General features: G+C 45.6%; 1 protein-coding gene across 4 annotated transcripts in view; it reads left to right on the top strand.

Moving 5' to 3' along the window:
* EDC3 (enhancer of mRNA decapping 3) overlaps positions 1-27,741 on the top strand; it is a 54,069-nt gene that overhangs the window by 20,724 nt on the left and 5,604 nt on the right. For all 4 annotated transcript variants that reach the window (XM_038580985.1, XM_038580984.1, XM_038580986.1 and 1 more), the window contains exons 5-7: positions 6,015-6,350; positions 21,933-22,086; positions 25,272-25,489. In XM_038580985.1, the coding sequence (XP_038436913.1) occupies positions 6,015-6,350; positions 21,933-22,086; positions 25,272-25,489 (708 nt within the window). The remainder of the gene's footprint in view (positions 1-6,014; positions 6,351-21,932; positions 22,087-25,271; positions 25,490-27,741) is intronic.

Genomic DNA, 27,741 nt, shown 5'->3' with positions numbered 1-27,741 from the left:
TATTATCTGTTCAGTGTAACAGTGATCCCACCATCAGAGGTCAGTTTTTATGGTCCTGCTGAGGTCCTGCTTTGACTTAACCTCCTTGGGTGTGCTTCCTCCAACAGTCTTGAAAACCCTGTTGCTGCTGCTGGAGCCCAGTAAGTTGATTGATTACTAAGGCCTGGAATTTGAGGGGTTGAAAAGAAGGTCCCAGATTCTTCATGAAGCCCATAGAGTGACATTAAAGCATTTGCAGTTTGACCTTCAGGTGCCCTTTAGCGTGCTAACTGCAGGACAAAGTTCCCCTTTACAATATGTGTGTGACAAAAACCAATAAATAAGTGGCACTGAGGATTACACAACAATGGGTTTGTTGTAAATTAGGCCAAAGGGCTTTTGTGTCAAAGGCTGGCAGCAAAATGGCACAGGAAGGCACCCAGCCTCTAGTCTTAACACATACTTGGCCCTTGTAATTGAAAGGTAAAGAAATCTGTGAAGCACTGTTTATCTTTTCCAAGGGAAGTGCTTTTCTCTCCTAGTGGCCAGAGGCCATTTTAAATAGAGCCAGGGACACTTGGGTGGCTCAAGAGTTGAGCGTCTGCCTTTGGTTCAGGGTGTGATCCTGGGGTCCTGGGATTAAGTCCCACATCAGGCTCCCTGTGAGGAGCCTGCTTCTCCCTCTGCCTGGGTCTCTGTCTCTCATGAATAAATTAATAAAATCTTTAAAATACATACATACATACCTACAGAGCCAGGGTCTTTGGGCTGAGTAAACTAAGTATTGAGATAGCTTATTCACCCAGGACTTCCACTATTAGTATTCAAGTATGAACAAAAGGAAGAATGAGAGACATCTGAGCATATTGGCTTGCCTTCCATTTACTTCATATTGTTTTATCTTTTTCTTGCTGACCTACAATATTTCCTCTTGGGAATTATTTTCATTCTCCTTTCTTGACAGTATTTAGAACATAGCTAGTCCTTAGTGTATATTTGTCAAACGAGTGAATCTGTGTTCAGTGAGACAAATGAGTGGTCTGTGTTCAGTGAGACTGAGGAAACATACTTGACGCCTTCTAAAGGCAAACATATGGTTTGGTTGCACGTGGTGTTTGTAGAGTCTTCAGGCTGAGCCAAAAATGGCTTCCATTTTACTGCTTTTCCCGTCTTCTCTCAAATTGATGATTGCTTGTCTTCATCTGTCATTGTGTTAGATCCTGAGTAGTTCATTGTCAGTTCCTACAGGCATCACTGCGGTCCTTTCCTCCTGTGCTCCCTCCTCATATTATTGTTGGCCTCTTCATCTTCCTTTCCTTTTCAGTCATACACGGTTTCCATAGTGCCCTTTCTTTCCCATAGTTAATCTCAAGTTGCGTTTTCTTTTGTGACCTCTTTTAAACTCTTAACTTTTGATGTTTGTTTGGGGTGTTCTGTTTGTGTGTGTGTGTGTGTGTGTGTGTGTGTTTTAAATATAGCTGTTTTTATTAATTCAGAGACCTGTGTATTTATGATGGGCCAGGCAAAGAACTGGGTGACAGATCTGGATGATAGGGTTTCTACCCTTGGTTGGCTTACAGTGTCCTTGGGGAGTTAGAGTAAGAACACCTATAACTGCAGAAGAAAGTAGGTGTAGTCTAGGGCAAGTGCTAGTGGAATGGTACCCACACTGCTGCAGGTGGTCAGATGGAGTAATCAAGGTGGTGTGTTTGGGCTGAGTCTTTGACAATAAAAATGAGAAATAGCCTAAACGTTCATCAGTAGGTATGGTATAGATCAGTAGAGTATAATCTATAAAAAATCATATAAAAAGATATTTGGAGGGATGCCTGGGTAGCTCAGCGGTTGAGTGACTGCTTTTGGCTCAGGGCGTGATCCTGGGGTCCCAGGATCGAGTTCCACATCAGGCTACTTGCTCAGCAGAGAGCTTCTCTCTGTCCCTGTGCAGCTCCCCCTGCTTGTGCTCTCTTTTTGTCAAATAAATTAAATCTTCAAAAAAATAACCATCTTAAGTATTTTCTTACTTTTCTAATACCTTGTAATACTTTATTTTTTTTTTGTAAAGATTATTCATTTATTAATGAGAGAGAGAGAGAGGCAGAGACACAGGCAGAGGGAGAAGCAGACTCCATGCAGGGAGTGCGACGCGGGACTCGATCCTGGGACTCCAGGATCACGCCCTGGGCCGAAGGCAGGTGCTAAACCGCTGAGCCACCCAGGTGTCCCCCTTGTAATACTTTAAAGCATTATAACAGTGAAGTAATCTTTGTGAAAAAGTTCATGATAAATGTTAATGTAAAAGTGGATTATATCAGGGTGCTCTGGCTGTGAGTAATAGAAACCCTACCTAATGGCTCAAATGATAGAGAAATTATGTCACAGGTGAAGTCCAGAGTTAGGACGTTTCTAGGTATGGTACAATCAGGCCTTCAGTCTTCTTTCTCTGAAGGTCTCCTTTGTAGGTTGGCTTTGTCCTCAAACTGAAACTAGCTGGCTTCAGCAGTTCTGTGTGTCTCCTCCAGATTTTTCAAGGAGAGAAGACATTGTCTCTTCCAGTGTATCATCTTTAGCAGGGTTTCTTAACCTCAGTACTCTTGATATTTTGGGCCAGATAATTTTGTTGTTGTTATGGGAGACTGTCCTCTGCATTGTAGCATGTTTAGCAGTATAGCAGTATCCCTGGACTTTTGCTTCTAGATACTAGGAGCGCTCCTCAACCACCACCAGTTTTAACAACCAAGAATGTCTCTAGACATTGTCAGATATCCCATGTGGGATAGTATTGCCCTTGATTGAGAATCAAAAGTTCTTTAGGAGTGAAGAAACCTTTATCAGAAACTGCTGCAAGATCTGTCCTCTGCCCCCGCCCCCCGCCACCCCATCTTGTCTTCTTGACCAGTATTTTTCTCGTACCCATGCTTAAATCAGTTGTTGGCATGATTGATTCAGAAATTAACCCACTCCTTCGCCTTAGAGGAGAGTGTAGTATCTTGTCTGAACAAAAATGGATTTATTATTTATTTGTTTGTTGCTTTATTTATTTATTTATTTATTTATTTATTTATTTATTTATTTGAGAGAGAGAGAGAGAGAGAGAGGCAGAGACACAGGCAGAGGGAGAAGCAGGCTCCATGCAGGGAGTCCGACACAGGACTCGATCCCGGGTCTCCAGGATCACACCTTGGGCTGATGGCAGGCATTAAACCACTGAGCCACCCAGGGATCCCTTTTTTAAATTTTATTTTATTTTATTTATTTATTTTTTAAATGGATTTTATTCTGAGGGTAGAGAGGTCTGGATGTTGGATAGGCAATAACATAGTCTGCTTATAGGGCAAAGAACTCTAAAATTGCTTATCTGTGGCAAGGGCCTGTTGAAAGTGCCATGGTGGAAGATGTAGGCAATTTGACTTATTGGGTTGGCAGAAGTGATTGAGAGTGTTAGTAAAGGGGAGGGTGAGCATAATATTAGATGAGGACTGGGGTTATGTTATATTGTTCACCGTTGACTCTCTAGCACTTAGCACTGATCCCAGTGGATAGCAGATGCTTAATGAACATTTTTGAACGAATTTAGAAAAAAATGCTGATCAGAATTCTCTCCTGAGTGAAATGTGTTTTGGATTCAGTAAGCAGTGATGTGATTATAGGTGCAGTTGGCTGAAATAAAGATACTCTTGGAGACCACTCCATTCATTTCTCTCAGATAAACTATATTTAGCTTTTTTTTTGAGTAGCATGTCTCGGTTATATACTGTATTCCTAGAATCTAACTGTGGCACACAACATGCTTTCACTAAAATTTTTTGTCAGGGATCCCTGGGTGGCTCAGCAGTTTGGCACCTGCCTTTGGCACAGGGCGCCATCCTGGAGACCCGGGATCGAATCCCACGTCGGGCTCCTGGTGCATGGAGCCTGCTTCTCCCTCTGCCTGTGTCTCTGCCTCTCTCTCTCTCTCTCTCTGTGTGACTATCATAAATAAATTAAAAAAAAATAAAAATAATTTTTTTTGTCAGATTATTGGAACCCAGATTTTGACAACTTTGTCATTGTTTCATAGTTGAAGCTGTTTATGGTGGCTCAGCTAGATCTTTCTCTCCTCCTTTATAATTTTGGTCAGCCTTATTAGTTTTTTCAGAGGCTAAATATCATCTTCCAGCTTAGCCCTTTTCCTTACTAATATTTGGCATTAGGAAGCTTTGGACAAGGGTGCCTAGGTGGCTCAAACTTCTACCTTTGGCTCAGGTCATGATCCCAGAGTCCCAGGATTGAGTTCCACATTGGGCTCCCTGCTCAGCCAGGTGTCTGCTTCTCCCTCTTCTCTTATCCCTTTCCCTGTTTGCGCTCCATCTCTCAAAAATAAAATCTTCCAAAAAACAAAGACTTGGGATACGAAGTCTGTTTGATCTTTTTCTTTTCTTTTCTCTTTTCTCTTCTTTTCTCTTCTTTCTCCTCTCCCTCTCCCTCTCCCTCTCCCTCTCCCTCTCCCTCTCCCTCTCCCTCTCCCTCTCCCTCTCCTCCTCTTCTTCTTTTTTGAAAGATTTTATTTATTTGACAGAGAGAGTACAAGCAGGGGAGTGGCAGGCAAAGAAGGAGACTCCCTGCTGAGCAGGGAGCCTGATGCAAGGTTCAGTTCCAGGCCCTTGGGATCATAACCTGAGCTGAAGTCAGACACTTAACCGACTGAGCAACCCCGGTGCCCAGTACATACCTTTCAAAGTAATTATTGTAATTGATCTTGCCAGTATTGAAGAGTTTGTTACACAAATGTTTATTGACTGCCTGCTATGTGCTAGGAACTATGCTGGGGTTACAACAGTGAGCATTTTAATTTTTTTTTTTTTTTTTTTAATTTATGATAGAGGGAGAGAGGCAGAGACACAGGACACAGGCAGAGGGAGAAGCAGGCTCCTGTGCACCGGGAGCCTGACGTGGGATTCAATCCCGGATATCCGGGATCGCGCCCTGGGCCAAAGGCAGGCGCTAAACCGCTGCGCCACCCAGGGATCCCGTGAGCATTTTATATACAGGGAAATTGAGAAGTTGGATGACAGGTGTAAGATTATATAACATGTTAAGAAGAACTGCAGCTAGGTCCTAAGTCTCCTGGCTGGTCCATAGGGTAGAAAGGAGTTGCTGTGAGAAGTTAGAGTAGTATAGCTCGAATGGAAATGTGTGAGGGGATTTGTTTGTGATCTTTCTAACCTCTACCTGGGTTTTTTTTTTTTTTTTAATTTTTATTTATGATAGGCACACAGTGAGAGAGAGAGAAGGCAGAGACCTAGGCAGAGGGAGAAGCAGGCTCCATGCACCGGGAGCCGGATGTGGGACTCGATCCTAGGTCTCCAGGATCGCGCCCTGGACCAAAGGCAGGCGCCAAACCGCTGCGCCACCCAGGGATCCCCTCTACCTGAGTATTTTTAATAATTGAGGAGCTTTTAGTCTTTCAAAAGGAAGTACATTACCATATTAGATATTTAAACCATATTGGAGGTTGCATTTGGCATACCAATAACCTGAGATCACCAATAACCTAAGATCAAATAAAAATTAGACAGTAGCTTGCTTGGTAAGCATTGAATTAAAAGCCAGTTGGGTATTCTCTTCTTATGAGCTTCAGGTTACAAAGAGTTGGCCCTGTTTCGCTGTGGGGGTATTTCTCTGTTAACTGCTAGACATTGGCGATCAAACTACCCAGACCTGTGGGAAGAAACGATTCTACTCTTGCTCTTCCACATTTTTGATATTCATTTGTCAAAAAAGCCTCTGTTGACTAATTTCTTCATGAAGGATAGAACTGGTTAAGATTTCCAGGAGTTGTACTTATTTTATATTCACTATTATTAGGTAATATATGAAATCTGTTATTCCATGAAATTTGTGGTGGTTTGTGCTACTTTAATGTGATCTAGAAATAGCTTTTACCATCTTTACTTTGATTCCTATAATGCTCTCTATAAAGGACTAATGTATTTTCCACTTCCCTTGAGTATTTCCTGTGGGCACACTGACCTTAGTCCTTTTTTTTTCTCTAGGGTCATCTAGTAGCAGACATCCAAATCAGGCAACTCCAAAGAAAAGTGGCTTAAAGAATGGCCAAATGAAGAATAAAGATGACGAGTGCTTCGGGGATGATATTGAAGAGATCCCAGATACAGATTTTGATTTTGAAGGGAACCTGGCCCTTTTTGATAAGGCAGCTGTGTTTGAGGAGATTGATACCTACGAGAGGAGAAGTGGTACCCGTTCCCGGGGCATCCCAAATGAAAGACCAACTCGGTACCGCCATGATGAGAACATCTTGGAGTCGGAACCCATTGTCTATCGGCGGATCACAGTGCCCCACAATGTGAGCAAGGAGTTCTGCACGGGTGAGTTGCACCAGGTCTCCATCCTACTGGCTGCTCTCCTGTTTTTGTTTTGCTTGAAAGAGAATGATGTAGATTCTGAATCAGACTCTTGCAGTAGGAATTAACTAAGTGGCTTTGTGGTTGGCACATTCTTATCGTCTCTTGGGAATGGTGGTTAATATGGCATCCTACCTACCATGGTGATGTGGAGGTGTGGGGTAGGGGGCTGATTTCATGTCCATTGGTGTCCTGCATCTGACAGGATCTGGTCTGCTCTTTATTTAGTGTATCATGATTAACAACTAAAGGCATAGGAGCCAACTATGTAGATTCACATAATCAGATCTCTCACTTTTCACTTTGGCTTGCCTCCTACTGCCTATACATTTTACGGGAAGTTCACCTGTTTTACTAGTTATTTATTGGTGTAAAAAACATTCGAAGATAGATGGTTGAAACCACTGGCTAAAATTGGGGTTTCAATAAATCAACATTTGTTACTACATTGTTCTCATCTCCTGCTAGCCCTGGTCGTGGGAGGTTTGGCTGGTCCTGTTTCTCACTTAACAAAGTAGTGTCTTGGTAGTTATGTAGGTCACTGTATAGGATAGTCTGTTACCTCAGTGGTTTTAAGTTTCTTTTTTTGTGACATAAGGATCTTTTCTTCAAACGTGGCAGTTGAGGCACATAAAACCAGCTATAGGAGAGGTGATCTACCTCACCCCTGGCCTTGTCCCTTCCCAGAGTTTCTTCGAATACAATTTGAAAACCATTCTTATTGAATGATCTTAAAGAGCTGAAGGAGGAATCATAATCATTTTAATTAAGTAGAGAAGGAACTAAGTATAATACTCATTTTGGTTTGAGGGTTTGAGTATAAGGAATATAAATTTAGAACAGTAGTAGCAGTTATAGAAAGTATTATGGAAATTTGGAGGAAAATCAGATACAGCATGGCTTTTTTGTAGACAGTAGTAAGGCCGTGTTGTATTTTATTTAGTTTGCTGAGTATAGAAGTTTGCATGCATTTTCCACGTGGGGGGAGAAAAAAGCAGGCTGCCAGACTAAGAGAGACTGCCAGATTATTTTCTGTTGTTCACTGGCGGACTCTGATGGGCATGCCTCTTTACTAAGGTGGTTTCCCTAAGTGGCACTGACAGTGTGACTTACTGAACTCTTGATTTTTACCACTTGTGTGTGGGCAGACAGCCTAGCTCAGAATCAGGCTTCATTTCATTTGCTAGGTGTGAAGCTTTTCAGAGGCAGCCATCATCCTGCAGGTCTGAAAATACAGTCAGCTCTTGCCATTCAGCTGCCCCTACCTGTAGCTTTTCTTTCAGTGCCCACAGCAAAATAAGCTGCCTCTACCTGTAGCTCACTGAGCTGAGGTGATCAGGTCATGCAGCAGGTCCTTTCCCTGAAATTCCTGAGCTTGGGGAGATATGGCCTGCCTTGGAATGAAGTGGCTAAAAGGAAGAAAATAGTAAACTCAGGAAAGATTCTCAGATCTAAAAGAGCCTGAGAAAACATTGCTAAAGTAGGCAAAGGGGAGTGTGAGAATTTTTTACTACTACACACTCAACCTCCCCCAACTTGATTTTCACTCACACTTTAATTTTTTTAATTTTTATTTTTTTGAAGATTCTATTTATTTATTCAGGAGAGACACAGGGAGAGGCAGAGACATAGGCAGAGGGAGAAGCAGGCTCCCCACGGAGAACGCAATGTGGGACTCTATCCCAGGATCCCAGGGTCACACCCTGAGCTGGAGGCAGACGCTCAACCACTGAGCCCACCCAGATGCCGTGTTTAATTTAATGACAAGTAGAAAGTTCTATTCTCTCACATGAAACTATTTTCCAGAATTGCCATTAACAAACCTAAAAGCAAACTATATGAGCTGGTCCTCAGCCAGGAACTCAGATATGGTGGCTGACCAGTTGGACTTCACTGAGGCATGACAGTGAAGGGGCTAAGAAGGCCCACAGCTTCATGCCATCTGGTTTTTCTCTTTGTCCTCAGTAGTGATAAGAGTGGAAATGAAGGGATCCCTGGGTGGCGCAGCGGTTTGGCGCCTGCCTTTGGCTCAGGGCGCGATCCTGGAGACCTGGGATCGAGTCCCGCGTCGGGCTCCCGGTGCATGGAGCCTGCTTCTCCCTCTGCCTGTGTCTCTGCCTCTCTCTCTCTCTGTGTGTGACTATCATAAATAAATAAAAAAATTAAAAAAAAAAAAAAAAGAGTGGAAATGAAGCCCTTTTGCCAAGCCGGGTCTATGCTGGAAATAGCGAGCAAACAAACCGTTGCCTTGTTGAGCAGCTTCTCCTACAGGTGGTTTTTATCTCTGTTCCATCAACAAGGCACAAGTTGGTTTCAGATGGTACCTGGCTGGGGACACTTTTCCACTTGGATCTCTTATGCAGATGTTATGGTCAGAATAAGGCAAACTATCTAGAACATGTGGAGAAACAACAACATAAGACTGTCAAATGTTAGCGTTAGGTTACTTCATCACTTAGTATGATTTTCTTGTTTTACAGATGAGGACATTGAGGTCCAGAGAGATAAAGACTCTAACAAACCTTACATTTTCTTTTCTTTCTTTTTTTTTTTTAAATTTTTATTTATTTATGATAGTCACAGAGAGAGAGAGAGAGAGGCAGAGACATAGGCAGAGGGAGAAGCAGGCTCCATGCACCAGGAGCCCGACATGGGATTCGATCCTGGGTCTCCAGGATCACGCCCTGGGCCAAAGGCAGGTGCCAAACCGCTGCGCCACTCAGGGATCCCACATTTTATTTTCTTTTCGGAAGGTCGCTAAGTTAAAGAGGAGGAAGGATATAGTATCAGAGGAGAAGGGCCGTGTAATGGCGGAATAGACTATAGTCGTTTTTCTTTAGAGTCCGCAGAAGCAGATCAACTTAGATCGGTAGTTGTGGAAGGTGGCTTGGATAGCTCCCCAGCTAGCCTTCTGGCATGTCCTAGATCCCCAAATGCCTTATTTTCTACTAATCTCCAGGGTACAAAAGAACAATGACATGTTACTACCCATTGGTGTGATGGCTTGGGTCTTAGGATTCTGACAGCTTGCTGCTGGTATCCAGCACGTTGACTGTGTGCTGAGTGGTGTCAACAGTTTCTAAGCCATTTTCTGTAATTGCCACACTCCTCTTGGCAGTACAATACCAGCTGTGTGTATGTGTGTGATGGGGTAGTATTATAAAAGGTCTGTCAATTGGAAAAACACATTAAGGAAGCAGCTAAATTTAGCTCTTTGTTCAACCCAGATTTTTTCTCTGGAAAGCCTTTTTGAGTCCTTTGACAGTGTGCCCAGCAGTTGTGGGTGGTCAGACATTTCTCTAGCGTGGACTTAGGCCTGCTAAATAATGATATCTAGTGGTCACATACTTGTGTATTAAGTTTGGCTGTAAAGTGTGAGATGTGTGTGAGCACTCTTCAGTTGTGAGAGGTCCTCAAAGAATACTGGGTAGGAGAGAGGTAAGGCTTTACGGAAGAATATTTGCTCAACATTCATACTGTTCGAAAAGAAATACTGATGACCTTTTGTTCGTCTAAATACTATGCTTATTTTGTGTAAGTCACTCTTAAGACCTTGCATTTGTTATTAAGATGTATTAGGAAGGGGCACTCAGGTGGCTCAGTCGAGTGAGCACTCAGGTGGCTCAAGTGTCCAGCTCTTGATTTTGGCTCAGGTCATGATCTCAGGGTCTTGGGATCAAGCTCTGTGCTCAGTGGGGGGGTGAGGTCTGCTTGAGATCCCTATCCCCACTCCAGCACACGTGCACTCTCTCTCAAATACATCTTTTTTTTTTTTTCCTAAGATTTATTAGGAAATGGAAGGATACCACAAAAAAAAAAAAAAAAAAAGAAATGGAAGGATACCATATTTGCCTGGAGTCCAGTGAGTGTGGACATTAGTTGCGCTGGATGTTGAGAGGCAGGAGAGGTTCTGAAAGGTGGGCTGATCAGGAATAGCCTTACAAAGGGAGCAGGACAGAAGCCTTGAAGCATGGGCAGGATTTCAGCAGGCAGAGAGGAAGAGGAGTATGTGGGTAGGCCTATAGGTGCTGGTGAATAGTGTGAATAAAGGGCCCTGTAGGAGGTTTGGCCAGGGCAGACAGTGTTGGGGAACAAGCAGGAATTAAAAATAGCTTTGGATCACAAGAGCACAGAGCCTTATGTGCATATGCTATCCTTGTCCTATGCCATAGGGAACAACTGAAGGATTCTGAAGAATGAAAGAGATATGATCCCAGATCTCTTTTAGAAAGACTTACAGTCTTGAAGACTGGTCTCATGATAGATTTCAGAGTAGAGTGAGAGGAGAGAGAGCAGAACCAGGAAGACTAGTTAGGCTCATGATGTAACTAATGTACCAGAGGTTTGGACCACTGAATGGGATGGAAGACAAAGGTGTGAGAGAAGTGACAGAGCAGAACTTGATGGCTGAAAGCAGGTGAAAAAGGGTTGAGTGAGCGGGAGGTTTCAAAGGCATTGCACCTGTGGGGCAGGAAGAATGGCAATGAGTGTCTAGCTGTCGTTAGTTTGCCAAGTCTGCGTGGTTATGTGATTTCCCTCCTGTGGTGCTTTGTGGCTGAGCTCAGAAAAAGCAGATAGTAGAGTTATCACACTGAGAGGTCAGGGAGTTATTAAAAGCTTCAATGAGGAGGCTTCTGTAGAGTCGGAGAATGGAGTTATGTAGCCAAATGGGGGATGCTGAGCCTTGCCTTTTCTGTAAAGTGGGATAAAATTGTCAATTAAATGAGATCATGTGGAAAAGCAGCTAGTACAACGCCCAACTTATGATTGTTGGTATTTGACTTCAAATATGAATGTGAAGGCTGCCTCAGGAAGGTAATTTCAAAGCACCTACATTTATACAATTTCTACTATGTGAGAGGTGCCATTCTAGATTCTCTGGGTATTGTTGGTCACCTTATGGAGTAACTAAATGTTACGGATTGATTAGGTTATCGAGTAACCAAATAATAGAAGTGTGTACAAGGTTTGGAGGTGGGAGCCTGGCTCAGGAGAAGCAGCAGCATTATGATCAGTGTCATAGTATTGAAAGTTCATTGGATGTTTACTGTGTCACGGGCACCATTCTAAGCACTTCACATGTTTGTCACAATTTTCATGGAGTGCAATTATGAGATTACACTGTTCTCCCCATTTAAAAAAATTTTTTTTTTAATTTTTATTTATTTATGATAGAGAGAGAGAGAGAGGCAGAGACATAGGCAGAGGGAGAAGCAGGCTCCATGCACCGGGAGCCTGACGTGGGACTCGATCCTGGGTCTCCAGGATCGCGCCCTGGGCCAAAGGCAGGCGCTAAACCGCTGTGCCACCCAGGGATCCCTATTCTCCCCATTTTTGTTATTATCCCCATTTTGTTGGCATTAAGTAATCTGGTAAACCTTTCAAATCAGGAAAGACTAAACTGTCTCGAATTCATTTCCTGAGTGCTAATAAATTCTTCTTTGGCATATTTATTCAAGAACTCTTCCTGTTGGGTAGAATTCTTACTAACTTGTGCCGTTTGTTTTCCACTGTGTAGTCTCCTTCTGCCCTCGAATGTTTAGAAACCCAGATGAGAGGCAGTGGGGTGCTATTGGTGCACACACTGAATCTCTGCAGTTGTCCCATCTGCTTTTCCTGAAGGATGTTCCTGTGCCTCCTTACTATCTGCCTGCTGAGATTTGGTGAGCAGCAAGTGTATGAGGAGGATGACCTGAAGTAGGGTTACTGTTTACTGCAAAAGTCGAAGTTTGAGTGAGGCACTCTGGTCTGGGTTCCCTTTGAGTCCAGCACCACTTACACGTGCCCATTTCTCTTGGTAAAAGCAGTTCTGGTTCCTACTCTGAAGGGGAGCTGCTGGTGAAGCCACAATTAGTTGGTTCTGTTGCTTTATGGCTTGTCTCTTTATACTTCCCACCTCGGCTAGCTAAATCTTTGAGCTTCAGTGGGGATGTGTCTTGCTCTCAGGACAAGCTTGACCTTCACATTTGAGGCTGGCAGTTGTCTTCCACAGCTAGTGTTGCATTTCTGTCTCTGAGCTCTGGCTGCCTTCTTTTGCTTCTTGTCACCAAGAAGTATGCTAATGTTTTCAAGACCAGCAGTGTTCTTATCTCTTGAAGAACAGATAATCAGGAAATCTGTTTTGGGTTTGTATGTATGTTCAACAGGAATTCAGGAAGAAATAAATCTTTGAGTTTAGAAGTGGCCATTGAAGAATTTTACTCTAAGGGTATAGTGAGATCTCCTTCAGCAGTTGTGCTCCTGAGAACCACAGGGACACATCTGGAAGTAGATTCTAGGAGATGTTCTGGATTGGAATGCTGCACTAACACGCTTGTGCTGTAGCAGATGCCACTATGACTCACTGAACAGAGTTAATGAAACTGGTTTTTGGAATTGTGTCTCTGCAAGTGGACTTCCTTGGCAGTGACTTGGTTGGTTTTGGGAACCTCAGGTTCTAAGCAGATCCTCTAGTTGAGAGAGTAGTCAGTCCCCTTAATGTTGTGTCCTTCAGAGTTTCTGGGCCTGGATAAGATGGTGGATACTTGTCATAGACTTGAAGGGCTTGGTTGTAGTCATCGGCAGTCTCATGAAGTTATAGGCCAGTATTGTTAAGACTCGTCCCCCAGCCTGGAGTCCCAGGATCGAGTCCATGTCGGGCTCCTTGCGTGGAGCCTCCTTCTCCCTCTGCCTGTGTCTCTGCCTCTCTCTCTGGGTCTCTCATTAATAAATAAATAAAAACTTAAAAAAAAAAAAAAAGACTCGTCTCCCAGTATCGAACATTTGTGCTTCCTACAGTCTTTGCATGGGACAAGGTCTCATGGCAACTTGTTGCCAGAGTTTTAATTTAAGAATATAAATTCAAACTAAGAGCTGGAGGGTCTGGGGCCTTGGCACATTATAGCCCAGCACTTGAGTTTTTAAATTTTTTTAGAGAGCACTTGAAGGGCAGGGGGAAGGGCAGAGGGAGGGAGAGAGAATCGTAAGCTGGTTCCTCGCTCAGCACCACTGAGCCTGATGCAGGGCTTAATCTCATGACCCTAAGATCATGCATGACCTGAGACAAAAATCAAGAGTCACACACTTAACCAAGTGAGCCACCAGGCGCCCCCTTCCCCTGACACTTGAGTTTTTGCTAAAGCTGCTAGTTGTTTTGTTTTGTTTTATTTTATTTTATTTTATTTTATTTTATTTTATTTATTTTATTCTATTCTATTTATTTATTTATTTATTTATTTATTTATTTATTTATTTATTTATTTATGATAGTCACACAGAGAGAGAGAGAGAGAGAGGCAGAGACATAGGCAGAGGGAGAAGCAGGCTCCATGCACCAGGAGCCCGACGTGGGATTCGATCCCGGGTCTCCAGGATCGCACCCTGGGCCAAAGGCAGGCGCTAAACCACAGCGTCACCCAGGGATCCCTTTATTTATTTTTTAGAGAATGAATTGGTCTCTAAATATGATCACTCTGCCAATATGTATCCTCTTGCCACCATCCAGAGCCACAGGTGTCTAGCCAGTGAGGATGGAGCTTGATTTCATTGTATGCATTATCCACCATCTTCCTTAAATTTGACACACTAATATTCAGGAGTCCTATTCTCCTCCTGCCCAATGTTCTTGCCTCCTTTGCATTCCTGTTTCTTTCACTGCAATCACCATTCTTAAGGTATCTGGCATAAAACTTTGTAACTTACCTTCACCTTTTCCTTCTCATAAAAATTCATGCCATGTGCAGCCCCTCATTTGGATGTGTCCAGAGCCTTGGAAGCTTGACTACCCTGTGTCCTCCTACAACTGGACCTTGAGAGCTTGTTTGGAGGTTCTAGTAGGGGAGCGCAGCTACCTTGACCGAAGAATGGTCTTCCATTGGGGAAGGTCGTCCTCTTTGACCAGTGCATTGCTTTAGGAGGAACACACATAGAGCAGTGAGGAAGGGGACACTCGCCTAGTCAGCCAGACCAGCCAGATGAACCCTGGCGACTAGAGGGGTAACAGATGCCGCACCCAGATTGCCCTTACAGCCCTTTTTCTTATTCAATAGCAGATGTAGTGATTCCTTCTGTAGCAGCCCTGGCAAGGAATTTTCCTTTATCTGCAGTATTCATTCTGGCTTCAGGTTCTCTTCTTATTCATTCAGAATTGCCATTGAAGTGCTCATGACTTTTCAGTTTCTTGTGCTACTCCACGAGTTCCCTGTGTCCCTTGACATCAGTTCTGCTTAGTCTTTCTGTTCATTTTCTAGCCCAGTTACCTTTCCCTGCATAAAACAACTTGGCCTTTAGAGCCTTCAAAAATCTGGGCCTGCCCACTACTCTGAGTCTAAGCCAGCCTTTGTATCAGCCTCTGGGCTCCAGGCAGGGAAGTTTGCATCTGCATGTGTCATGCAGATTCCAGTTTTGGAACTTTGTTCTCGGTTCCTCCCCACTGGAACCTGGAGTGCTCTCTCCCTCCTGTCGTTCTGACTACAGTCTTGCCTGTCTTTTAAGGCAGAGTTCAGTTTGAGAATTTGACACTTCCTGCCTGCAGCTCCTGGTTTGAAATCAATACTTTACACTTGGGGGATCCCTGGGTGGCGCAGCGGTTTGGCGCCTGCCTTTGGCCCAGGGCGCGATCCTGGAGACCTGGGATCAAGTCCCACGTCTGGCTCCCGGTGCATGGAGCCTGCTTCTCCTTCTGCCTGCGTCTCTGCCTCTCTCTCTCCTCTCTGTGCATTCTCATGAATAAATAAATAAAATCTTAAAAAAAAAAAAAAAAAAAACTTTACACTTGTGCTCAGGATAATAGTTTAGTGTGTGTATTCTCTGGTATTTGCACGTCTATTTTCTGTTTTCAGCTAGATTGTAAGACTGGGAACAGGGTCTGTTTATGTATTCTTTTTATTTACTATCTCCTGCCACTCACCACTCCACCACTGGCTTGATGTGTTACTGCTCTGCAAAGATTTACTGATCATCTTTACTCTCTTCCTCTTTTCTCCCAACTAATTATTTAAAAAAACATTTTAGCATTCTTTTTTTTTTTTTTTTTTCCTTTAAAGATTTTATTTGAGAGAGACAGGAGCAGTGGGGAGGGGCAGGAGGGATGGAGAAGTAGATTCCCCATTGAGCAGTGAGCCCTGCCCCGGGGCTGGATCCCAGGACCATGAGATCATGACTTAGATGATGACCTAAGCTGAAGGAAGACGCTCAACCAACTGAGCCACCCAGGCCCTCCCCTTCTAACTTTTAAATAAATACAGCTTCACACGTTAAGTTGCTAGAATAGTATAATGAACGCCATGCACTCTTCATTTAGATTCATCTTTTGGGGCGCCGGAGTGGCTCAGCAGTTGAGCATCTGCCTTTGGCTCAGGTTGTCATTCTGGGGTCCTGGGATCCCAGTCCCGCGTCGGGCTCCCTGCATGGAGCCTGTTCTCCCTCTGCCTGTGTCTCTGCCTCTCTGTGTCTTTCATGAATAAAATCTTTAGATTCACCTCTTAACATTTTGCCACATTTACTTTATAAAAGCAAGAACACACCCAAACCACTTGAGATTTAGTTGCTATCGTTACATTACCCCTACCTACTTCCCTGTACTTTCAGTAGAATGTTGCTCTCTGCAACCAGGTTGTAAGAGTGCTCTCAGGAAACTTAGAGTTAACACAGAAGTATTCTCTAATGTATACTCCATATCCACAGCTTTTTGATTATCCCGGTCATGTCCTTTATAGCTGTATTTTTAGTCAGTGGTTGTGCATTACATTTAGTTGTTGTATCTCTTTTGTTTCCTTTAATAAAACAGGAGACTTCCCACAACTTTTGTTGTCTGTTAGGATACTGTCATTTATGAAGAGTCTAGGCCACTTGATTTGCAGAAATACCCCTTAGTTTAGTTTTTTTTTTTTTTAATGATTTTTATTTATTCATGAGAGACCACACAGAGAGAGGCAGAGACACAGGCAGAGGGAGAAGCAGGCTCCACGCAGGGAGCTGGACACGGGACTCGATCCCGGGATCCCAGGGTCATGCCCTTGGTCGAAGGCAGACACTCAACCGCTGAGCCACCCGGGCGTCCCAGTTTTATAGATTGATTGTTCCTTTGGATTCATGTTCCATGTGATTCATGTTAAACATTTTTTCCAAGATTTTGGTAAGGCCCTGTCTCTCTCAATGGTGAGACAAACCGACATTGGGGCGAGTTAATCACTTGGCAAGGTATTGGCATTTGGGTTTCTTCTTTGTAAAGATACTTCTCTCTTCATAATTAATAAGTCATCTTGTTCAGGAGGTCCTTTACCCCTTTAGTCCAAAGCTTATTCCAGTGGAGCTTTAACCTGAAGGAATGAGGTCCAGGATGGATAGAGTTTGGTCTAGTTTGTTGTAAATGGCGGGAAGGAAAGGGTAGGGAGAGTCAGAAACATGTCACCCACATTTACCTTTGGTTACAGCTGGGCTCTTACCGAGTTGCAGAATGGAAAGTGCTGAGGCTTTTATAGATCTCCTTCCCATTTGTTCATTAGTTGCACACATATTTATGTAGCCCCAGCCAGACCCTGTGCTCACACTGAAGGGACCGTGAAGAACAGGATACAGTAGTGAGCAAGATGAACATGGTCATTGCCTTCATGGAGCTTACAGTCCGACAAAGTAGATGGTCCAGAAAGAAAGAACAGCTAGTACGTGATGTATTCAGTACGGTAAAGGAAATAAACAGAGGCTGAGAGTTATTTAAGCTGAGACCCGAAGAATGAGGAACCAGCCATGAGTGCAGTAGAGCACTGGAAGAGAGAAGAGAGTGAGTCCCAGGAAAGGGGATGTGCTTCCTCCAGCCAGAAGGGACTAGGTGTGTTTAGGAACCAGAAAGCAGCTGAGGTGCCTTGGAGCATGGTGGCCAAGGTAAAGGGGGTGAAGTAAAACAGGGGCGAGATCATGGGAGGCCTGGTGGGCCCTAATAAAGGGCCTTAAGAGTTTTTAGGCTTCTTGTAACAGATCCTTCTTTCAGAGGTACACTTGACACCAAATTTCATTTTGTGTAGCTTTAATGTAAATCTACAGGGGCTCTCTTGTACAGTGTGGGTCTGTGGGTATGAATTTACTGGTTTATACTCCCAAGAAGAACCACTGTGTTTATCTAGAGAATATAAACCAGAGGTCACCAGAGGGGAAGAGGGGGGAATGGGTGAAATAGGTGATGGGGATTAAGAAGTGGCACTTGTTCTGATGAGCACTAGGTGATTAAAATAAAGACTGAAAAAAGAAAAAGAACGAGTATGATGCCGCCCCACGGTTATGTGACCCCCACAGAATGGAATCTGAATTGACAGCTCTGGAGAAATCACCATGCCCTCACTGAGGCATTGAGCATTCAGTGAGCTGTGCTCCTCATTGATAAGACATGGGATGTACATGGCCTTTCTAATTGAAGGGCCATGTCAGCGTGAAGATTGAGTTTTAGCTCTGAGCTGACAACTTTATCGTGGGAGCCTTGTCACACAACCAGAAGGCCGGGAGATTTTGAAGGACAAGGAGGGATGTTCATGCAGAGGCTGCTAGAGAAGGTTTGGACTTGGTGCTTAAGGGTGTGAGAATGTGTAAGTATGTCCCTAGGAGGGGCAGAGGCCGAAAGTCCTATGTACTGGAAGGAGCCATGTGGAAGTGAGGAAGACCTGAAGAGGGGAGGCCACAGCACGCACTGTGGTGGCTGGCCTGTGAGGTTGCGTGGCTCTAGCCTCATGCTGCTGAGTGAGCTGTGTGGAGAGGAGTCATCCGTTTTCCGGGATACCCTAAGGTTAATCAGGCCCTTAGATGTGCTCTGCTTGTCACGAACTGGCTGTAATTACATCTCCCTTTCTTGTTTTACCGACAGCTGTAAAATACATACTGAGAGAAACCCTACCAACTGATTTTACTGCCTTCGTTCCAGAACAATAAGATCCACCTTCCAGCCCAAACATAATTAGGCTTGGCTCATGTTCAGGCTTTGGCAGTGTTATTGTTTGCAGTTTACACGCTATGTTCTTGGTTCCCTTCCTTTGGAGTTTATCTTATTCCCTCTGCCTGTTTCTGATAAGCCAGTCTGACGAGGTTGGCCTGGTTGGCCTTTGTGTGTAAATGTTGAAAAGGAACATTTTGTGGTGCCTGCACATTCCTTTCAGAGAAACTGAGTATGCAAGGTACATTGGAAACCTAGGCCCTGTAACTAGCAGCCTGAGCAGAAAGGATTCCTGGCTTCGTTTTGCCCTAGGCTACAAAGTGTGCCAGTTCATCAACAGTGCTCCCACCACCAGTGAGGGCATGAGCTGTAGCCGCCAGCCAGCCAGGCTGCGGGGTCAGCTCTCCTCTCCCTGTACTGTGCATTTTGTACCCTCCAGAACTGAGGAGAAAGGTAGCAGAAAGTACTTACCTGCCTTCAGAGAGCCCTCAGGAAGGGAGAGGGGGTGCCTGTACACACAGTACAAAATGTAGGTCCAGAAAGCAAGCTTGATTTGTAGGGTGGGCATGCTCAGGACTAGTGAGTCTCGATCTGTTTCAGATTCAACAGAAAGCCGATAAATGGGAAATGGGTGAAGAAATGCACAGGGTTGAGGGAAAGCGCTCTCTTGCGTGACTTCGCAGGTAAAGAGGGTGTTTGAAGTAAGCATGACGTGTCTGACAGGTTTAGGGTTGTTAGTGGCTTAGGACTCCTGAGAATTCATTTGACCTTTTCACACTGCTATCAACGATTCCTAATTAGTTCTGATAATATGTGCGTGTCTGGAGCAGGCTATAAAAATGGCTCTTTTAATCAGCTGCTGACACGCAAGGTCAGGCTGCAGCCTCCAGCATTGGCACCTAGGACTGACATTTCAGAAAGAGTGAGAGAAGAGACAGTGTTCCTAATGGCACTGTTTGTGCCAAGGCAGGAATAGGACTCAGGCAAGTAGAGAGTTCAGTTAACCAACAGGATAGTGTTAATTTTGATGAGTAGACATCTTTTGTTGTCCTCGCTACGTTAAATTATTATTTTGCCTGCCTTTAAGAGGGATATATATATACCTTGGTGCTTGAGGTTCAGTCTTTGTGCTTGGATTCCTGTTTTTCCAATGTACCACCATAGCCTCGTTCTGTGTGGTTTTAAGAATCGATGTAGGCAGGACTGGATATCTCATAGAACTTCAAGAAATTATTCCTGAAATGATCAAGGAGGAAGACGTTTTTGTATACAGGGCTTTGGAACCAATATGGTAATGATGAGCTTCATGAAAAGTTCTACTAGACTTAGGCCAGACCAGAAATAGCACTGGGTTTGCATCATTCTGTGTTTGAGTACTTGATAAAAACTCACCTTTGTTGTTAAATGTGTCTGAGACCAGTTGAGATGGGGGCAAAGAAGTTTATTTCCCTGCTTTGAGGAGTTAATAGTCTAGTATAGATGAAGACCCAGGATCTAAAAATGCGTCTGGCTGGCCAGACAAAGCAAATTATGTGGGATTCCATGATGACTTGCTATTGGGATTTGTGTGTGTTGATCTATCAGCCAGTGAGGCCAAATGGGGCTCTTTGTTTTTTTTTTTTTTTTTTTTAAATGTTTATTTATTTATGATAGTCACAGAGAGAGAAAGAGAGAGAGGCAGAGACACAGGCAGAGGGAGAAGCAGGCTCCATGCACCGGAAGCCCGATGTGGGATTCGATCCCGGGTCTCCAGGATCGCGCCCTGGGCCAAAGGCAGGCGCCAAACCCCTGCGCCACCCAGGGATCCCCAAATGGGGCTCTTTGGCAAAGGTCTGCTCCCTTGGGGGAGCTAGTCCAGTGGCTTCTGGTATTTGTTAAGATGGCATTGGTTGTCAAGACAAGCTGCACATTACAGATCACAATTACTTATTTTGGCATTTATTTCCTGTCCTGGTTTTCTGGGCCCTGAGATGATATCTGATATGTTGGTATTGATGCATGTAAGACTCTTGCAAGTGTACCAGCTGCTGCAGACTTTGGCCTTATAAAACTAAGTATTTTCCATGGTGTACTTTCTTTTTTCTTTTTTTTAATTTTTATTTATTTATGATAGTCACACACACACAGAGAGAGAGGCAGAGACATAGGCAGAGGGAGAAGCAGGCTCCATGCACCGGGAGCCCGACGTGGGATTCGATCCCGGGTCTCCAGGATCGCGCCCTCGGCCAAAGGCAGGCGCTAAACCACTGTGCCACCCAGGGATCCCCCATGGTGTACTTTCAATGACTGATTCTCCCTAACCTTTATAGAGTTCCTTTCTTTATGGCAAATAAAATGTTCAAGATTCTTTGGAGTAGGTTGCTTTCCATGTACTCTTTCCCTGAGATTTGAGTATTAGGTTATATTCACCCCAAATAAGGGGAGAAAATGACAAATTATTTGAGAAAACAAATTGCTCATTGAATTTCTTTTTTTTTTTTTAAGATTCTACTTATTCATGAGAAACAGAGATTGAGAGAGAGAGAGAGAGAGAAGCAGAGACACAGGCAGAGGGAGAAGCAGGCTCCATGTAGGGAGCCCGATGTGGGACTGGATCCCTGGACTCCAGGATCACGCCCTGATGCTCAACTGCTGAGCCACCTAGCATTCCACTCATTGAATTTCTTAAGCAAAGAGGAAGGACTAAGAATAGAGGAGAAAGAAGAGGAAGTGGGGAGCAAATGGAATGGGCAAATCATCCAGCCTAGACCTTGAACACTGGGGAACAGAGGGTCGGGAGGCTTAGCATCCCTTCCATTTGTGGGGAAGGAGGAGGGGTCCATGAGGACAGCCCCACTGCCAGGAACAGCATTTCCCCCATTTTCGGAAAAACATGTTCTCTTCTGCAATGGCCCACAGGTTGCTGTTACATGCTGTGCCAGCCTTTTCTCTGCAATAACCAAGTAGGTCTTGAGAGACTTGGCTTTTGTGGTCTAAAGCTAAACTGTTAAAGGAAGGGCGCCTGCGTGGCTCAGCTGGTTAAGCCTCCGACTTTGGCTCAGGTCATGATCTCAGGGACCTGGGATTTGGGATTGAGCTCTGTGGCTCCTGGCTCAGTGAGGAGTCTGCTCATCCCTCTCCCTCTGCTCTGCCCTCTGCTTCCCTACCTTGGGTGCTTGCGCCTGCCCTCTTGCTCTCAAATAAATAAAAAAAAATTTTTTTTTAAGATTTTTATTTATTTATTTAGGAGAGGCACAGAGGCAGAGACATAGGCAGAGGTAGAAGTAGGCTCCATGCAAGGAGCCCTATGTAGAACTCGATCCCGGAGCCCCAGGATCACGCCCTGAAGGTTTTGCCCGAAGGCAAACCTCAACTGCTGAGCCACTCAGGCACCCCTCAAATAAATTAAGTCTAAAAAATAATAAACTGCTAAGAGTGCTTAAGCTTACACCTGCTCTTTGGTAACATGCACATGTTGTTACTCACTTCTCCATCTGCTACTCTGGAGGGCTGCATACTACACCTCCATCCCAGATCAGGAGGATGGGCCAGCGGAGGGCCAGTCTTAGAGTCTTGGCTTTCCCAGAATCCTGGATCGAGTACACTTATTTGTGGCTCTGGTTTCCTGTCCTCACTTTCCCTTTCTCTGCTCACCTCCTTTTGAACTGCAGACTCTGGCCTGGTTGTCCCAAGTGTTTCCTACGAACTGCATAAAAAGCTGTTGTCTGTGGCTGAGAAGCACGGGTTGACTCTGGAGCGGAGACTGGAGATGACAGGAGTGTGTGCCAGTCAGATGGCCCTGACCCTGCTTGGAGGACCCAACAGGTAAATGCCTCTACACTGGTGAGGGCTGAGGGTGGGGAGGTTCTGCTCTGCTGAGGCACCACCAGTGCGCCACACAGAGTTCATCAGACAGTGTGAGTCCCTCTGTGAAGTCCCTTTCCTGGAGCTCTGAAGGTTTTGTTTGCCCATCTTACCCACCTCCCGGAAATCCTTATTCTTCTCTCAGCAGGCTGCTCTTTGACCCTTTCTTTCCCAATAACAGCTGGCTTTGACACTGCTTGCTGGCTACCAGAGGCCTGCTAGCTAGCTAGCTAGCTATTTATTTATTTATTTATTTATTTATTTATTAATTATTTATTTATTTATTTATTTATGTCACAGACAGAGAAAGAGAGAGAGGCAGAGACATAGGCAGAGGGAGAAGCAGGCTCCATGCACCGGGAGCCCGATGTGGGATTCGATCCCGGGTCTCCAGGATCGCACCCTGGGCCAAAGGCAGGCGCCAAACCGCTGCGCCACCCAGGGATCCCAAGAGGCCTGCTTTTTAAGAACCTTCAGAGACTCAGCCTTTGGCACTTGTATTTCATTTGGAGGGGCTAGGATACAGATCAGCCCCTGAGTTCCATATCTGAGAACTTCTAGAACCACCCTGACAGCTGGGTGGGAGAGCTGGAGTTTGGTGCCTTCCTACCTGCCCTTTGGGCCCTTATGTCAAGAGAAGTGCTTAATTGTATTTGTGTCATTTACTGATCTCCTGTGCCAATCCTTGTGCTGGGGACACACAGGAGAATAAAACCCTGAGCCTGCCATCTGGAAGGCTGTGAGGTCTCCAGAAAATACATTGCCGTGGTTGTCTGGGAAGCTGTGGTAGCCTTCAAGCTGAGTCCTGCAGGGGGTGCGGGGAATCAACAGGCAAGCTGGCCGGGCGAGAAGTCCAGGTCTGGGGAGGAGCCTACGCTGAGGGCAAACAGAAGGGACAGTGTGGATGTGGCAGGGATCTGCGGAGTCATTCTGTGTGGCTGGGAAGTAGGGCTTTGCGACAGCTGCGTGGTAGGGAGCTGCCAAAGGGCTTTCAGAAACAGCAGTGTCGGGGCAGCATATGAACATCCTCACCGAGTCACTTTGCTCTCTAGCCAGCTTCTTGGGGCTGGTTGTCCTTGGGCCTCTTTTCTCGCCACATCTGACCTCTCAGAAGGGCTGTCTCCTGCAGCGCCTTTGAGAAGGATCGCCACGGCTAGTAATCTTTTTCATGTGTGTCCAGTACCATGCAGTTTTTCACTGTGCTTTCACAGCTGTGTTTAATTTGATCCTCATGACTTAGCCTCGAAGGTAAGTCTGGTGTTTGAGGATGAGCCAGCTAAGGCGCAGAGAGCTGAAAGGCTTGCCCACGTTGACTCTGCTGGTACTTGGTAGAGCCAGGTCTCCCATCCAGATAGGTCTGTTTCCAGTGGCTGGACCCTGCCGCCTGCTGTGGGCTGTATGGTACCAGGGTCTGCTTTGGGTCCTCTGATGGGGGGTAGTTCTGAGAGGAAGAGTCTGTTTTAGCAGCAGACATGGGTGAGTCAGATACTATAGCTCAGCGATGTCTGTCTGAAGGAAGAAGTGCTCATCACATTTCCCTAAGATGCAAACATAGTGGGGGTTTGAAATGAATGCTTTGGTATATATGCAGGGTACATTGCTAAATTCCCCCACATTTATTTGGAGCACAGGGGCTTCCTCTCAGACATGAATAGCATCTGTCATCGTCCCCTCTTTGGGAGACTAGTAAGTGACTGTCACTGCTAAGAAGGGACCTAAGCCTGTTTCTTGCTGTCCATCTCCCCCCCCCCCCCCCCCCGCCTTCTGTCCTGGAGACAGACCATACTGGTCTGGAGTTGGGAACAGCTCCAGAGTTATCCCGCACACCTCCTTACTTGTGGCTCGGCTTTGAATGGCAGGAGCTGGAAATGACTTCATTAGGAAGGTGGGTATCCAAGGGAACTGCCAGGGTAGATCAGGAAACCCCTAGCCTGCTGCCTTCTCTGTGACCAATGCTCTAATGTATCGGCCCCGTTCTAGATGCTGTACATGCATTGATCCACACAACATCCTGTGAGTGGAAGAGGTACTATTAGTATCTAGCGTTGCCCTTCTTTTGCTTACTGGCAGCTCAGTAAAGAGAACTTGGTCTGGTAACTGATTGAGGACGATTTAAAACTGCCCCGTTTGGTACTTGCTGTGAGTTTCTTAGGAGGTAAGCTGAGTGATCCTGGAAGAGGTGAGCCTTGAGCTCACCCAAAGGAAAGGTGGGTCAGAGTTTGACAGGTGAGGGGCTTTCTGGGCAGGGGACAGTGTTTGAGGAAAAGCAAGAAAGAGCTTTATAATACAGGAGAGAGAAAAAAAAAATACAGGAGAGAGTGAGGCCAGCCTTACTGCAGTGGAGCAATATGTTGGGGAAGAAGAACAAAGAAGGCTGTAGAGATGGAGAAGTCTCTTTGCTAGTCAGTTTGGACCTCACAGGTCCCACAGAACAGTTAGGTGTTTCCTTTTTTTTTTTTTTAAACTTTTTAAAAATTTTTTATTTATTTATGATAGTCACACACAGAGAGAGAGAGAGAGAGAGAGAGAGAGGCAGAGACACAGGCAGAGGGAGAAGCAGGCTCCATGCAGGGAGCCCGACGTGGGATTCCATCCCGGGTCTCCAGGATCACGCCCTGGGCCAAAGGCAGGTGCCAGACCGCTGCGCCACCCAGGGATCCCAGTTAGGTGTTTCTAGTCAGAGAGCAGTCTTCTTTTTTAAAAATTATTATTAAAGTGTTTAAAAATTTTTATTTATTCATGAGATATAGGGAGAGAGAGAGGCAGAGACACAGGCAGAAGGAAAAGCAGGCTCCCCACAGGGTGCCCAATGTGGGACTCGATCCCAGGACCTCAGGATCATGCCCTAAGCCAGAGGCAGACGCTCAACCATTGAGCCCCTGGGCATCCCAGAGAGCAGTGTTCTGGCAACAGTGTTCTATGGAACAAGATCTGGGTGATCTGCCTAGTGAAAGGACCCAGCAGATGAAGTGATGTGGGCGTGGGACTGCGGGAATGCCACCCGTAGTCTTGGAATGCGGTGGATTTTCACTCTGGGACCTGGGACTGTGGAGAACTCTGAGAGCAACAGGTCCTGAGAGGTACTCGCCTGGTTAGGGTGCAAGACAGATCTGCAGCTGATAAAGCTTATTTACCTTCTGTTCCAGGTTGAACCCCAAAAATGTTCACCAGAGGCCCACGGTGGCCCTGCTGTGTGGCCCCCATGTGAAAGGGGCCCAGGGGATCAGCTGTGGAAGGCACCTGGCCAACCATGATGTCCAGGTCATCCTCTTCCTGCCCAACTTTGTCAAGATGCTGGAGTCCATCACCAACGAGCTGTCTCTCTTCAGCAAGACCCAAGGCCAACAAGTATCTAACCTCAAAGGTGAGCCCTTGCTTGGGGCTGGCCCGGGGCCTCTGGCCACCTCCCTCCTCACAGAATTTGATGGTCTGGTGCTGCCACCCAGTGGCAACAGGTGGAACATCACCACAGATGTAAAGCCTGCTCTGCCTATTAGGAGTCTTGGTACACAAAGGAAATACTTCGGCGGCGTTGACTTGCTTACTTCCCATCCCTTCGCTGTCCTCACTCTCCAGCACAGTCATATAGAGCGGGGGGCCCATTTGTTTATTTTACAAACATTACAGAACAGACACTATTCTTGACACAGGTTGTGACAGTAGTTTTTTTTTTTTTTAATACATTCTTCCATGGATTGTACATTCTACTTAGGACAAAGAGACAAATAAGTAACCTTTCTATTAGGCCAGATGGTGGTGTTATGGAGAAAAGTAGGGGAGGGAGCTAGAAAGGGTTGGAGGGTTGGGTAGGGAGTAGCTAACTTAGGCGTTGAGGGTCAAGTTGTATAGGGCCTGCAGGTCAATGTTAAGGGTTTGAACTTTACCGTGGCTGAGATGGTGGGTCACTGGAGGAATAAGTAGAAGGAAGATAGAATCCAGCTCAGGTCCCAGTGATCATGGGTTGCTGTTTGAGAAGAGACTAGAGGTTTACAAAGAGAAGTGTTGAGAGGCTATTGTGATAAACTGGGAGGAGATGCTGGGGACTGAGACAGTGGTAGTGGTAGAAGAGGTGAAGCAGGGTTAGTTTCTAAGTTTTGGAGCTAGAGGCTGCAGCCTCGTTGTAAGGTATATGACACGGGAGGATTATATGACACTCCAAGGTGTTTGGCCTGAGTCACCAGAAGGATGGAAGTGCCATCCTGAAATGGGAAGATTTGTGGGAGGAGGAGCAGAAAGTCGGAGGTACCTGTTGGATAAGCAGGTATAACTGTTGCCTGATACAGAGAAGTCCACAGGTACGTGAAGGGGTCTGGTCTGGAGTACCGGGTGTGTAGGCAGGAATGAGCCCTAGTGAGCCTGGGTAGGCTATCTCCTAGGAAGGGGTAGGGAAGTTGTTTTTTTTTTTTTTTTTTTTTTTTTTTTTTTAATTTTTATTTATTTATGATAGTCACAGAGAGAGAGAGAGGCACAGAGACACAGGCAGAGGGAGAAGCAGGCTCCATGCACCGGGAGCCCGACGTGGGATTCGATCCCGGGTCTCCAGGATCGCGCCCTGGGCCAAAGGCAGGCGCCAAACCGCTGCGCCACCCAGGGATCCCTGGGTAGGGAAGTTGTGAGACTCAGTTCTTTGTTTAGAAGTCAGGGAGTTGAGAGAGCAACTCAGGAGATGGGGAAGGAAGTGGTCAGTGAGGGAGAAGGAAAAGCAGGAGAGCCGGATACCTGAAGGCAAGTGAAGAGGGTGCGGTCGGCTCTGCCAGCAAGCCGCTCTAGGTTAGGCTTAGGTGAAGTCTGGGAATCGACCACTGGATCTAACTGTGTGGAAGCCCCTGATAATCTGGACCAGAGCAGTTTCAAGGGCCGGCGGGGAAGGGAGGGTAGGGACAACAAAGTGATTGGAATGGGTTTTAGTGAGAGCAGGGCAGGAGGAGAAGAGAGAAGAAATAATGAAGAAGGCCCTTGCTGGGGTTCAGATGGCAGGTTGAGGCCAGACCCTGGGCCATAACTTCTGTCTCCTTCCAGCCAGCCTCCTGTGTGCACGTGGAAGGTAAGACCCTCTCTTACTGTTGAAAGCCTCCTGGCCCCCAGGGACATCCCTGCCCCCTTCTTCATGGTACTCTAAGTAAGGAAGCCATGAGTCCCTAATTAAGAAATCTCATTACTTTAGCCAGGAAGGGGGTCTGGCGTGGGTTCCGTAGCTTGAGATCTGTAACACGATACCGTGTTATAGGCAGTTCATCCTCTGGCTACCCAAAAGCCTTCCTATTTCAATTCCAGGAGCCAAGTCTGAAGATGCTGATCTTGAGTTGGTCTGATTTCTCCTCTTCTCCAATTACCCTCTTAAGCTGGTCAAGACTTACATAGTTGTTGAGACATCTGTTCTTATGCCGCCTGAGAGGCGTGGTTTGATCAGAGAAACTTTTTTAAATGCCTGGAGAAGTGGTCGATTCCTTCCCTATCCCTCAGAGTGGGCTGCAAGGAGAGCCCATTTTCATGAGGTGGGGCGGGGTGCAGCAAAGCCGGGCTGGCTCCTGTCCGGTGAGGCGGCTAGCTCGAGGTAGAGTAAATAGGTGCGTTCTGGCCTGCTTCCAGTTCTTGGGCCAGCCAGCAAATGACAGT

The sequence above is a fragment of the Canis lupus genome, chromosome 30 (genome assembly GCF_011100685.1).
Source record: "Canis lupus familiaris isolate Mischka breed German Shepherd chromosome 30, alternate assembly UU_Cfam_GSD_1.0, whole genome shotgun sequence".
NCBI classification, from domain to species: Eukaryota; Metazoa; Chordata; class Mammalia; order Carnivora; family Canidae; genus Canis; species Canis lupus.
This window is presented reverse-complemented; position numbering and strand designations above follow the sequence as displayed.